Genomic DNA, 14326 nt, shown 5'->3' with positions numbered 1-14326 from the left:
TACCAAAAAAATTCAGTTACATTCTAAACATACAAGCCAAAAACATACTAACAAATTAAATTACACAGAACCTTCCAATGTCTTTATAGCTAAAAACTAACTTTCAAAACATTCTGATGATTTTTTTCCCCTAACATTTCTGCCCATACGTTGGCAACGTACAGAGACACTTCAGTTTAGGAACAGAGGAAACACTTGAGAGTTTCCTGTTTACAAATGATACCTCATTGTGTCTTTTATTTCTACTCATAATAAGCACCTTATTGTGTTGTTATGGCAGCACTTCAGCATCTCAAACCCAAAAAACACACAAAACAAGCCAGAAGTCAAATCTTTCATAAACATACACAACTTATGTTCTGGATCAAACCACCCAACTCTGCAGAGACAGAGAGACAGCATTGGTGAACCACTGCTGCTGGTCTGCCATGGCAGCCCACGACACTGACAAAAAATGTGTAGGCAAAAAAAAAGGGATTATGTTTGTTGTGAACTAACAGAATGAAATATATAAAGCCACCGGAACATAGTTCTTACAACTCAAAAGGGTTCCTACTTCATTCTTATCTCAAACTTGCAGTCTTTATTGTGGCTATCGGTACTTAGTGGGAAAAAAAATTCTATTGAAAAATGTCAAGATATATTATTTCTATACAAGGTAATGCAGCGGTAAGTCATTGTAAAATCCATCTTCCCTGTTGCAATTCGAGAATACTAGTATGTTGCTGAGACAGCCTGAATATAAAAAGACTCTGCTGATATGCAGCCTATCTATTAATGTTAATTAAAACATAAAATACAGATAGCCATGGCCAGTCAAACAGCATGCTCGTACTGGGTAATTAACCTGAAGTCAATTTTACCATTACATCTTCTAAGCAAATGGAACTAACAGTATTTGTCTCACAGAGAAACCCCTCTCATGTAACACGAGATCTCTGTCCTCCCTGCTCACCTGCGTTGGTCCTTCCTCACAAATGTTTTTTCTTCCAAGTCCCACTCCTGTGCCAGGATGAACCTCAGCTCCTGGTCCGCGGTGAAGGTGGCGAGGGACCCGTTCACCCGCTGACATGTCTGCACGGCGTCCCAGTAGTTCTCCCCGTTCAGATACACTCGGTAACAGCTGGCTGTGCCCTCATAGTGGTGCCATCCTGTTGGGCACTTTCCTAGGAAACATGAAGAATAGAAGGGAAACCATTCCCCCCAAATTAGGACCTTCAAGACGATGCATCCTCACCAGTTTATGACAAGGCAACGCGTAATCACTTGGACATGCACACACAACATACTGTATATACTTCAGCTCATCAGCAGGAGGTGCATGCATTACAGATCACAGAAGATTTACTTGATGACAGCTTTTGATAAAGGAAATTTTTAAAAGATTTCTTTAAAAAGATGCAACTGCTAGTAATGTTTCATTGCACTATGACAGCCCTTAAAGTCTTTAATTCAGACTGATGATCTACTGTGGAAGATACTGCCCTGCACATCTTTACAAATCCAATCAGTTCGATCAATCCAAGTCACAACAAGCAGCAAGAAGCATGCAGGAAAAACCAGAGGTGGCCAATTTAATGATTCTTTCTTTCCATTAGGTGGTTAGCAATATGCCCAACTTCCTGTGAAGTTTTCAGCCTACTTTTACATACAGTCTCAGCAGTATTCACATAATCCTGCTCTCACTAAAGACATGGGGGTTCTGAGGCAATTGTTGTTTGCTTTGGAAAGACATCGCTGCAAAGTGGATCTTTAGGAAATAAGAAGGTGATGCTGTGAACTGCTCTCTCTGCTAGACTATCGCCCTTGCTAAAGGCTGAAACCATCACTTAAACCATAGGCCTAGTTTTCTGTAATTGCAATGAGTTATAACAGAAAATTGCAACTCTGGTTTCAGAAGAGTAGGATTACTACGGGCATAGAGTTCTTTTTAATATATCGGCCTCCTATATAAACTATGCAATATAAAAGGACACATACAAATCTACAAAAACCTTAAAATGCACTGCACACGAATAAAAACTGGTCAAAAAGCCATGCAGGAGAAAAATATATTGACTTCTCCTTAAAAGAAAAATTAGTCTAAATTGCTAAATTAATTATCACAAAGATGGCCCAGATTTCCCAGTCTGCAACTTACTGCTAAAGCGGACAGGCTGTGCCACATTGACAGTGTGAAAGCGGGTTGTCTCCCCTCCTCTCCCTCGATTGTGCCTGGAGTCCACATTCTCCTTCCCATGGTAAGTTCGCTGGTCCCCTGTCAAGCCTGGGGACCAGAAGGAACAGTCAGTACTGGCAAAAGTTGCAAGCCAAGGCAGATTTCATTTTATTAACCTTTCTCTGTGTTTTCATTTAAGACCTATATGATAAGTAACAGGTAAACAAAGATGGTATATCCCTGCAATAACCGCTTGGTCATTTTACACAGTACATAACAGAAATACTTAAAATTGAAAAGAACCAACAAGCCATTACACAAGTCTTGCAGAGCAAGCTAAATATTCTGGCAGATTCCCAACAGCCTGCAGTTGTACACAGGACTCGGTGTTCATCATTTCAGTTGCTGCAGCAAATGCATCATCCCCAGTGCATTTTATCTGCTCCTGTTTACAGAACTACCCTCTCTCCAGCTGCTTCATTTCTCGGTTGTGTTCTCAAGGATATAAGACGACAACTCCAATATATTTTCCAACACATTCTCCAAGATCTAGGACAAAATTAAAACCACGAAAGGAAACCTATCTTCAGCCAGAACAACTAGGTTTTTCATTCACTCTCAACCTTCTAAAGGAAACATTAGTTCATTATTTTTGAAACAAAAAACAAACACCCCCTCATCTCAGTGTCAGGGCTTCTAATGGGTGTACGTGACAACTGGATTCAATAACTTAGGAAGAACGTTGTTATCCCAGAGAAGGAGCTGAGGGGCTCCACATGACTACAGGAGTCCAGGAGGAACACACAGCTCAGGAGATGCTGCGGGATGGGCCACAGCCAGAAACACCAGCAAGATCAGAAGTAGGAGGGCTGGCATGGCGGTGGGGAGAAACCTTTGAGAAAGACAGAGATGAGCACTGAGAAAGATTCATCTGGAAACAAGGGATTAACCTTAGAGAAAACATGAACCCAGGAAGGTAAGCATTAGAAATATCTACTAGTATGTTATTTAATACTACTAGATGTTACTAAAGGTAATGGAGTTTAACCAACACAAAGAGCTATGTAGACATTCATCTCTATATTAAAAAAAATCAGCTTATTTTCCTTTAAAGCTGATTAGCTCTGTTCAGGCCAGCTAAACCAAATAAATAGTCCCAAATACGGAGGAGCCACACAGTTATCTTCAATAGGTTTAACTACATCTGTTTGAAATGTGTTCAAAACTATGCCAATAAAACTTCCTCCTTTCAGACCATCTTTAAAATGCAAGAAGTCCTCAGCAATTTCATGATAATTTAAACCCAGAGCTGGAGACTATTTGGTGTATTACCCGGTGGGAAAGGCACACCATCAGAAAATGCATTCCTTGGAACAACGTGTTAGCACTGAGGAGCAAAAGAAAAATATCAGTAACTGGAGCCCAGGAACAGCAGAACAGCTTTGCATTTATCTGCCTCTAGCAGACCGAGTTTGCCCTGGGCTAATGAGATAAGCAAGGGATATTTAATTATCACATTATCCCAGGAATTACACGTCTATAGAGATCGCCCATTAAGAAATGGCTGTGCATAATACACTCACATGACATTACAAGAATAAAGCAGTGATTCTGCTGTTCAATATTAGAATACACTATTTATCACAGGCAAGAAGTTACTGCCAAGAAATTCAGTTAGTGTGCATTTCAAAGGACACCAAATGGTAAAATAATTTGACAGTGAAGATCAGTGATTATTTTTTATTACTTTAAAGGCTAATCTATTTTTAGCTTTAGAATTCGACTGCTCTTAATCTTAATGGTTCAGTAGCAGTATTTACACTACGATTTCCAGAGTCATACTGAGACACTAAAAAAGCCAATCTTTAATTATAGTAAGGCTTTAAAAATAATGCTAACTAATGTTGAACACTTTATCATAGACGAACTGAGTTCAGCATGGGAAGCTCTATTTTCCCATGGCATTAAATGGTAACAACTAAACCCAAAGAACCAGTAAGAACCAAATGCATGAAGAATTAGTTCCCTTTCCGAAGTGAGAGCAGATGCAACACCATATGGCTGACCTTCCTCAGCTAAACACAACGCCCACGAGGACTTAACAATTTACCTCCCCCGGGAATAAAACAGAAGTTCACAGGTTTTAACATGCAAGGTTAAGAAAGGGTTACTTGGGCTAACATCTTAAACTGACAGAAGCCGGACACCCGTCCCTTCGCCAGCAGCAGCCCCTGGACCCGGCCGGGCTGCAGAGGCAGAGAGCGGCCACACCAATCACCTCTCCTTCAACCCCAACGCTGTCGGCTGCTTAATAAATTGGAGCTCTTCAAATATCAAATTGTTTCTGTGTGACCTGAATTTTCAGTCTCCAAGAAAAGCAACAATGACAAGTGTTTCGCGAGCAGTAAGGAAAGCGACACTAACAAGCCCCTAAGTCCCTTCACTGCCATGAAAAACCACTGCAGATTCTGGTGGCAAAGGTGTAATTAGACTGGTTTGCTATTGTACTGTTCCTATACTCTGCAGAAGAATTCTCTAAGTACTTTGCTGTTCCTGCTTTCTTTATAAAAATATTTTTATCTTTATAAATAAATTGTCACAGACTAAGCTTCAGGATAACAACCTAAGCCAGAAGTTCACAACCTAACCACATTTGAGTGTTTCAAAATGAAAAGGCCATAATTTTGACTGCATACATGCTTAATATTCTGAAAGTGATCAAAACCGAAGCAGTGCAAATGGAACGTGAGCTGAGACCACCCAGAAGTGAGGGCTAGTACCAGGGGAGGCACGAATGGGCTGGAATATACCCACGTGGAGCAGTGCTGCATGGGGAACTAACACAGCCCCGAATGGAAAACCGCGTTCGAAGGAGCTGGAAGAGAAACTGCGACGTGCCACACACAGCAAGGTCTGCTCGGCACCAAAAAAAGGGATTCGGGGAGCTGACCTGGTTTCCAGAGTTACTGTGTCACAGCTGACAGGTCACTCAAGCCAAACCCTTCACAAGGCTGCATGCACTACGTCAAATTATGTCAAAATTAAACTGCTTGTGAAGCAACCAGGTCTTGTCATATCTTACTTGTTCCAATATTTTAGTTGCTCCTGTTTGAAGACAGATTCTCAAAATTTACACAAAAAGTTGCCTTGTCCCCTAAGCGTCACATTTTCTGTCCAGCATATCGAACTTGGAAAGCTTTTAATGCCATTGCAATTTGAGAGGTGAGAGAATTTCAGGATTAAATCCAGTTTTGTGCCTAAAGATTTAGAAATCCAGTTCTGAAGTCCCCAGAGAGGAGCAATTCTTCTGAGATCAAGCAGCTCCACGCTTCGCGTTATCAATTGTATTACGCTAGGAAATAGATGCCAAGCAAGAACAGCATCCTGCTGGGCTGAGCACTATTCAAAGCCATAGATTGACGGTAAAGAGCTTATAATTTAAACACCACAGAGCTGGGTAAAAAGGATGCACCATACAGGAGTTCAGCAAGGGCTCAGAAAAGGTGTGGAAATGATCAGAGGTTTTCAGCATTATTAACCTAGCTTTAGAAAAGGAGATGTACTAAAGTGCACAAATGTCAACCAAACACAAGATCCTTGGCAAAACAAAACACGAAGCTGTTTATGGCCCCTGCAAACCAGTGTCCTGCAGCTGCTGCGTTATCAGTCACTGGCAATACCTTCAGCTGGATCCAGAAAAGACACTGAGCAGACCCAAAAATAACACAGTGTGCATGTGCTGGGGCAAGCGGTCTCCAAGTCTGCACATTTCTTCCTGATACCATATGTGGGGAAGTCCTTAATAATATTATAATGTATAAGCATACAAGATGACATTGCTCCAGATCAGCATTACAGTTCCTAGCAAGACTTTCTGAACCAAATCAGGCTCCCAAGCTGATCTGATATTCTGGTAGAAGCAAAGCTGGAAATCCAATGAGCAATAAAAGGCAAACGGCAGGGCCCTTCCTTCTCATGGGTTTAAATACAGAACTTTTACAGAAGTGGAAAAGTTACGTTACTACTTTGATTACTTGTATAGAAATGTGAGAGGAAGTGAATAGAAATAATAAATTCCAATTTGTAAAAGTCCCTGTTTAAGGAACTGTTTCTACCATTTCACAGAATACACCACTTCAAGAGAAACTATTTTTAGGATCAATAACTGTCGATATGGAACAGTTCACAAACTTCAAGTCTCCACTGCTTAAGTAGAAGAGAGTTGCAGGCACATGCTACATAAACCCTCCCCGCAATTTCTGGCACGCTCACAAGAACAAGCAGCCAACAGCTTTACTCTACCAGAGAGATGAACCCGAGGGTAATCACTGCTGCAGATTCCACTGACATTTGTGTGCCTCGTGGGAAGGGCAGGGCGAATAGCACTTTACACATCGCAAGGTTGGGACTGAAAGGAATTCTGTGTTTTAAAGGAAAATGGTCATTCTGAAAAGAGACAGTAAGAATAAAAAGAGCTATGACGACTGTCTTCAGAGAAATATATGGTCTAGCAAAAATAGGCATTTCATACACTTACTCAGATTGTCAATGAATTAATGTCTTACCTAATTGTGCTCTGAAAAAAACGCCAGAAGAAATTATCCTAACAAAAAAATTGTAGGGTTTGGAGTGTTTCTTGTACTTAAGACAGCATATGGTCAAGAAACTAATATATTAATGATCCTGTTATTTTAATAGGAACTTTGTTACTAACATGAATGAAATCAGGCCTAAAAAATGGTGAACTAAATGGACAGTGCCAAGTAACTTACAATGGCTTTGCATTAAACCTTCAGAAATACCAACATGACTAAGGAATCACTGAAACACCTTCCTCACCACTACAAAACCCCAGTTCACTGCCAATGACCTTTTCCGAGTTGCTCACACTGGAGTGTGCCATTAGTAACACAAAGGCCGAAAAGTAACAAGCTTCCCGACCAAATTCAGAGCCCTTTCTTGTAAGCTTTCTTTTCATGCTTCAGAGAGATTTCATACCTTATAATTTAAAGACATTTTAATTCTCCAAGTTTCACAAGTCCAGGTGACTTCACTAACTAGTTCTTTTAGTGTTCAGCCTGCTTTTATTGAAATTAAGAACATTAATTAAAAAGTATTTAACTTTAGCTGACTCATCTCATGACTGCATCATTCACAGGTATTTTCTAAATTTAAAGCTGCATCATTCCTTGTTAATTCAATGGCCAAAAAAGAAAGTTATCACTCTTGAGTATGACTACATGCTATTATTAGTAGTAGCATTAGCTCCCCAATGAACACCTCAGAACTTAGTCTCTCCTATGACTGGTACACATGTATTGCTTTCCCCAACGTAAGAGAACTGTGCTCTTCCAAACTTATCCTCAGATTCGCTTTCATTCACGCTATTCCTTTTTATTCTCCAGCATGCCATTCACATGCACACCAGCACACCAACCTGTCCTTATCCTTGACAGTTCTGAACAACACATGCCCTTCAACATCCATTTCAGGTCACTACACTATCCCACCAGTTTTTTGCCACAGATATAACAGAGTTTTTACATCCCACGCCAGTAGTTCTCGTTCCTCTGATTTGCTGGCTACACTCCTTGCATTGCTGTGCAAAACTCGCTTCTTTCACAACCACCACACCTAGATTTCTGGCTGTTTTACTGAGCACAGCCTTTTCACCAATTACTTATCCAATTACTCTTTTCATCAAGTAGAGCACTTTCCTTCTCTATGCTGTCCATCATTTTCCCCTCTGGTACTCTTTCTGTATGTATTTCTCCTCTTCCTGCACACAGACATGTTGCAATCAAGTCTCTCCTATCCATCTCCTTTCATTTCTCACAGTTCTTCTCGTCACATTAGGCCAGACAGTCCAGTGAGACCTAGATCCCAAACACAAAAGCAGAAGCCTATCTATTGAGAAATGTTACTTTCATAAAACCCTCTTCCTAGCCATATATCAAATATTCTTTGTAACTCTAGTTCTTGAGTCAACATCATCCAGTTGTATCCTCCGTGCAACAACTTACATTTCAAACTAATACAAGGTAAAAGTACTCTTTTCTGCTAATGTGCATGTTCCAATATTCCCACAAGTGAAGCTTTCAGTGCTTTTTGAGTAAATCCCAACATTAACGCGACTCTGCTTTCCCCAAGCCATTGACTTCCATTAATGTTCAGCACTTTACTAGGTCCTTAGTTTTTCAGCTTTGGCCAAAGTAAGCTAAAAAGAAAGAAGAGTAACAGCACAACTATAAAAGCATCTTTCTTTAGGACATCCACATTGTAAAGAATAATCTTAAACAGAATATCAATGGCACAGCTTAATGTTCAATGTCAGAATAAACTACCCATCATTTTTCCCCCCGTGCTGGAAATCCCTATCACACAAACTAGCCAAAAGCTTTCTAAAAAGAGCATTGAACACATTTTTTTAATTATTTGTGCATAACACACACTAGGGAGATGGCTAACTATAGCACAAGGTTTCAGTGTTAGATTTACTTCTCTAATTCCACTAGAAAATATGAATATTTAGAAGAGCTTGTTGCTGTAAAATACCTATAGTACTGTTTTGTAACACTTCTCTAAAATAGCTCAAAACTCAGAATGATGACAGACTGAATGTTGTGATGGCAATGCCACCAAGTTCATGTCATTCTCTCCCAAGCAAATTAGGTCGTTTATTTCAAGCAGTTTTTGAATTTAATTTAGTTACACTGTGGAGATGAAAGTTTTCAATTATGCCACAGCTGAATTAATGATTTCAGATTGTTCTTAGAAAAAAAAACAAACTACAGGTCCCTTCACTTTCATGACACACAGAAACAGAGTTGCACTGTCAGAATATATGGAAATGTTCAAAACTGTGAGTATATATTCATAATAAAAAAAAGAATTTGTTTGCTTGTTTTTTAAAGACAGCTCAGTATCCAGTAGCTTTAGCAGAGAACTACTGCTGGTGATAAGGTCCTGACAGCATTTGAAGAATAAGTACATCAGCTGGTTTGGCAGAACAAAGTTCTCTACTTAAGCACAAGAAGCATTATCAGAAGAGGGAGCAATAAAACAAGCTCTCTACCTAGGTGAAGCCCAACAACATCACTCAGCACAGTTTGAGTGATACACTCATACCACCAAAACAGTAATTCTGAATTTAACCACAGGCCTATGTGTCATTTTTGTTTAACTGCAACATGACTGTCCTTGTCATGGAAGTCTCTTTTCAGACTACGAACTCTGCTCATCCCCAGGAATCCTACTCTGACTGTAAGAATGGAAGGATAATTCAGACAAGTAAAAAAAGAGTCTGTAGCATTAGTTGCACAAAAGGAAGAGAAGCCAACTCAAAGTTTGTAAATAATGCCTACAGTTTACCAAACAATCTCCACTTTCAAACAAAAACAAGCAAGCGATCTTAAACAGTCAAAATACTGCTTTAAAACACGCTGACAGTGGGATGAGCCATCTTCTCCTCTTCCCTTACCTGGACAGTCAACTTCGTCACTCTCGTCCTCGCAGGTGGGCCACCCATCGCACTGCCAGTTGGAGGGGATGCACTGGATGGTACCGCTCCGGCACGCAAACTGCCCGGGGATGCAGCGGAGCTCTGCGAAAGAAGAAAATTGTGCTTGGTTTGAAGTGTTATTTATTGGTGCAAGTCTATACATATATTAATCATCTGTCATGTAACGTATCACTGAAGCGTAATGGACAAAACCGCGGGATAACTCAGCCTTGTTAAAAACTGCTTTGTTTCAAATCGCTTCCATGTTTTAAAGTGCGTGTTTGTGGTTTTAATAGACAGGAGGGCCGGCTGCCAGTGCTTGGGAAATAATCCTCTCTGACATCCACAGTAAAAACTTCCTGATAAAGATACCATGCGAGCAGCTATCACACAGCGTTACCCATCCACTTCTTGTGGGGCACTGAGGACTACTTGTTCACTTTACTCAGAAGCAAGGTTCAACAAAAATATGCTACGGTAATTAAGTGCTAGATTACGCAGCAAATTCAGAATCCTATTTCCATTCCAATCGCTATATATGCCAGGACCTGCTAGACTTGCGCAAATGTCCAGCCTGATTTAGAGCCATTTCACAGAACTATTTCCATATCCATGAATCTGTTTGCACTTTCTAGCTCAAGCTCTTTTGTAGAATTTCTCCATACGAACACATTCTTTACAAGAAAATGGCAACATCTGCAAACATGTAGTTCCTGCTTCTGTAAGAGTACTGCCTACTTGCCATCACACTGTCAAACCTAATTAGCATTATAAAAAGTACAACTTTTCAAAGCTTTTTTACATCAATTCCATCTATCAAATGTCAGAACCTAATAATTCAGCTTCATTTTGTGTCCCTCAAAACATCTTGCAGGGGAAAAAGAAAAATAAACCACCTGTCTACATAAGTGAACAATTCTAAGCTTGTGTACAGATGGCAGGTCTGCAAGTCACCACGAGCATCCATAGGCTCCCTTTCTCACCAGACCATCGCCACCCATCTTTCTCCTGGATGGTGGTTGTCCATTTTCCAACCAATGTTTTCGAACAAGCTACAACAATCGCAGGTAAGCTACATTCAGAGAAAAACAAACAGAAAATTTTAAAAGTGTTTTAAAGTAAAACACGCTCATCCTTGATTTTGAAAGAATCAAGTAGGTAACTGTTTTGCAGGGAGAATTCTCTAAGAGAAGATTTAAAATACAGGCATATATTCTCTCTTCCACTGTCTACAACCTAAGAAAAGAGCTGTAATTGCAGTTGTTACCTTCTGGAAACACATGTCTATACTAAATGTAGACAGAGGTCACATTTAAGTGTTCAGTCAGCATGACCAGGCATAATATAATAAAACCAGTCATCATGCACTCTCAATAAAAGATGTACCTGTACACATGGTAATTGGCGCAGGATATTGATAATAGGCTTCTAATTCAATGTTAGGCTAAAATCCAGTTCTAGTACCGGTTTCTTTTCAAAAAACAGACCTGCTCTTCTAGAAAAAGAAAAGCAGGCACATCCTCTTAGCAACCGCCTACTCAGAGCAAACGCTCAGGTCAGGAAATGGCCAAGAACTCAGCCAGACCTGCCAGACAACCGCAACAACAGACCCTGCAGCCCGAGGAGAGCGGTCTCACCCATTTTTAGAGTTTTACGCAGTCCAAACTGCTAACACTGAAAGAGCACAAGCAAAATGTGTAATCAAATTTAACAACAAAAAAACACAACAAACCAAAAAAAAAACCCCACACAACTCCAGGTGAAATTTAAACTATGCAAATTTCAAGTTCACAGAAAAGCATCGACTCTTCAGTAAATCATTGCAGTGTCTTTCACCACTTTTGCACAATGTCAGCATGCAGTGGAAGGTTTCTTAGAAAGCTCTACTATCATAGTTTTAAGTACCAAAAATCTATACTGGAGCCTGTGGTAGGTATTTTAACATATGGAAGAGTGTTGCCAGCCCACTTTCGGTTTTCCATTGCATTCAAGTGCAGTTACGGCAAAAGTTAATTCAAAATGCAATGCTTTAAGTAGACCCTTAATTTTTTAACTGCTTGCTTTTAATGGAAGTCACACACACAACCAGCGAAGAAATCTATTCAGCAGCCTGCTGGTTTCACAGGCAGCGGGCACCAGGAAAGCACCACACACCAACGTGCACATGGGAAAAACAGGAAGAAATACTTTTGTCCTTCTACAATTTCATACGTGCAACTACTATTTTATGTACAATTACATATGACTGGTTCAGATAAAGGGATGACTCCATCCCAATATTATGGGCACTTAAAAAATGCCAGTTACATGCCATAATGTCATCACTTCCTGCACTGCAGACACTCCTCGCTGAAGAATGTGGATACAGGGAAGAGTACAAAACATTTCTATGAAACACCACTCAAAACAGCTGAACAGTTGTTCCCAATGGAAACCATGCTATGTCAGATGCACTGATTATTTCTAACCAAGGAACACAAACTTCTAAGCAATTATATTGCGGAGGGGGAAAAAAGTGGCACTAAAAGAAATACTGTAAAATGAAAATCTCCACGTTCTGCAAACACTGCCAATAACACCTCCTGAGTCATCCTAACCCAGGGCACATACCCCCGTGTGTTACTGAACTACCTAAATCATCATGCAGTTCCTGGAAGAGTTTCATCTCAACTGTCCCATTATTGTGGTTTAGCCAGGCTCAGGAGTCCCAGAGCAGAGCACATCACCATACAAAGACTGATGGAAGCCTGTAAAGAACCTCCAAGATACCCAGTCAAGGAATAGAGAAATCTGGGATAGGTGAGGCTGCACAGGATAGGTGCTCGTCTCCACAATCCGGTCAAGTATTATTTCAGTCGCCTATTTTTAAGTCAAAACAGCAGAAAAATGAAAACATTTCAAGCCTGCCTCCTTGCAGCAGAAAAGGCAAGTCAGGCTGCCAGCAGCACAACGCGATTCACAAAGATACACGAGCAGCAGCAATCAACAGGACAACACAACGTAACCAGCCATCCTTCCTGAGATGCGAGTAATCATTTAACACACAGTCAGACTTTGTACTTTTCAGGAGTGTGGTAAACAAAAGCTGCTTCTTGACTCATATAATATTACCAGTTCTTCAAAAGAATAGCAAAGTTTAAAAAATACCAGCAGAAACTTTCTCTATTTTCCATATTGTTAAAAAATATGTAATGGCACAAGTTCAGCCAAAGGAAGCAGAGGCACTGATACAACATCAGCTGACGGCATCAACAACTGCCTAGAAGTGAAAAAAATGGAAATACAACCACCTCCAGCATCCAGGTACAATGTGATGAGTTACACTGTCAGTATTATGATTCACATATGAAATTCTAACATAAAAGGCTTTTTTTTTCTTTGAACAATCAAATACAGTCTTTGCTATGCTACAGGGTAAAACTTGGTAGACGGAAATCTCATTTTAGAGCAATTAAATTCATCTGGCATTTGCTGGGAAGAAGAGAGGCACGTTAAACACTGGAAACAGCAACAACTGTAGGTTTCGAACTATACATAAAATAAGCTTATAAAACATCACAAAGTTCAAGCAGTGTGAGGATGTGAAAACACCCCAAGCAGCAAGGTGCCATTACAGTCTCTCTGCTTTGTTGTCTCCAAGCCTTTCTACAACATTAAACCTCAATCTCGCCAACCGCCGCATCCTCCTGGCCGTGCTTACAACCAAGTACGGAAAAGCTACAGAGCTTGCCAAAGACTACAGATCAGCTGAGCCTCCGAGTAGAAGCTGGCTGTCCTGCCTGTGCTTCCACACTGTCCCAACACCACCGCGTTTCTCCCCAAAAATCCAAGCAACCTTTTGGTTCAACAGCACAGCCCTACCCAAACGAACAATTGTCTTTCAGAAGTACCAACAATTAACTACCGTGTATTCTCACTTCACCTCTTCTCTCTAGCAACAGTTTATGAAGAGCTACACATTGACCAGAGGGAGTTTTATAGAACTTTATCTAAAAAGAGGAAAAGCAAAATGAAAATCACGTTCAGACCATGTATCAGTTCTACAAGCTTAATATATAACCAAGATAAAACCTGGTTAAGCGAAGGCCGAAAAATCCAATACCAATTTGTAAAGCATTAGGTGGACACAAAGTTTTTAACATCTAAATTTCACCCTTATATTTTCAAGGCAATGAAGTTTACAATTACAGAAACCAGTAGAAAAAACCACCACCGCTAGCAGTGTTTTGTACCACTAGCGGTACGAAAACTCTGATGTCTTGGCAATTCACAATTTACGAGGTACTGATGAGGAGCCAGAGTCCTAAACTAAAGCCTCCAAAACATAAACCTTAATTCAGGAGAGTGCTTTAATACAGAGATTAAACTCAGTGACTGCAATCACTGACTATGAAAGTTTGGGTTCCTTGAGTTGCGGTGACTTAACTTCTCTTTATTAGAGAGATTCACCAGCCAGTAAATTCTGATACACTAAGATATTCTTTTGGTAGCTAAGACTACAGATGCATGTGAGATTTTAACATTTACATAGATAGTATAGATTTGAATATATTTCAGTTTTTAATACAAAGAAATGCCACTTTTCATTTGCTACACTAATTGTTTTTTCTTGTCTGCTGAGCTTCATTTGTATGGAAATTGAAATTTGATTGAATGCACAAACTCAG

At 40.1% G+C, this 14326-nt stretch overlaps 1 protein-coding gene across 5 annotated transcripts in view; it reads right to left on the bottom strand.

Annotated features, from left to right (window-relative positions):
• The window catches only part of DGCR2 (DiGeorge syndrome critical region gene 2), a 42775-nt gene that overhangs the window by 14736 nt on the left and 13713 nt on the right, over window positions 1-14326 (bottom strand). For 4 of the 5 annotated variants that reach the window (XR_013922957.1, XR_013922958.1, XR_013922959.1 and 1 more), the window contains exons 2-4: window positions 9639-9761; window positions 2141-2266; window positions 956-1166 (exon numbers count right to left, since the gene is read on the bottom strand). Coding sequence is in view for 2 of the 5 variants with exons in the window: in XM_080355131.1 (XP_080211257.1) it covers window positions 956-1166; window positions 2141-2266; window positions 9639-9761 (460 nt within the window). In the remaining 3 variants the exon portion in view is untranslated. The remainder of the gene's footprint in view (window positions 1-955; window positions 1167-2140; window positions 2267-9638; window positions 9762-14326) is intronic. The other variant, XM_080355132.1, reaches the window with a different exon arrangement.

The sequence above is a fragment of the Nesoenas mayeri genome (assembly GCF_963082525.1).
Source record: "Nesoenas mayeri genome assembly, chromosome: 17".
Lineage (NCBI taxonomy): Eukaryota > Metazoa > Chordata > Aves > Columbiformes > Columbidae > Nesoenas > Nesoenas mayeri.
Note: the sequence above shows the minus strand (reverse complement) of the source record. Positions and strands in the feature narration are given on the sequence as shown.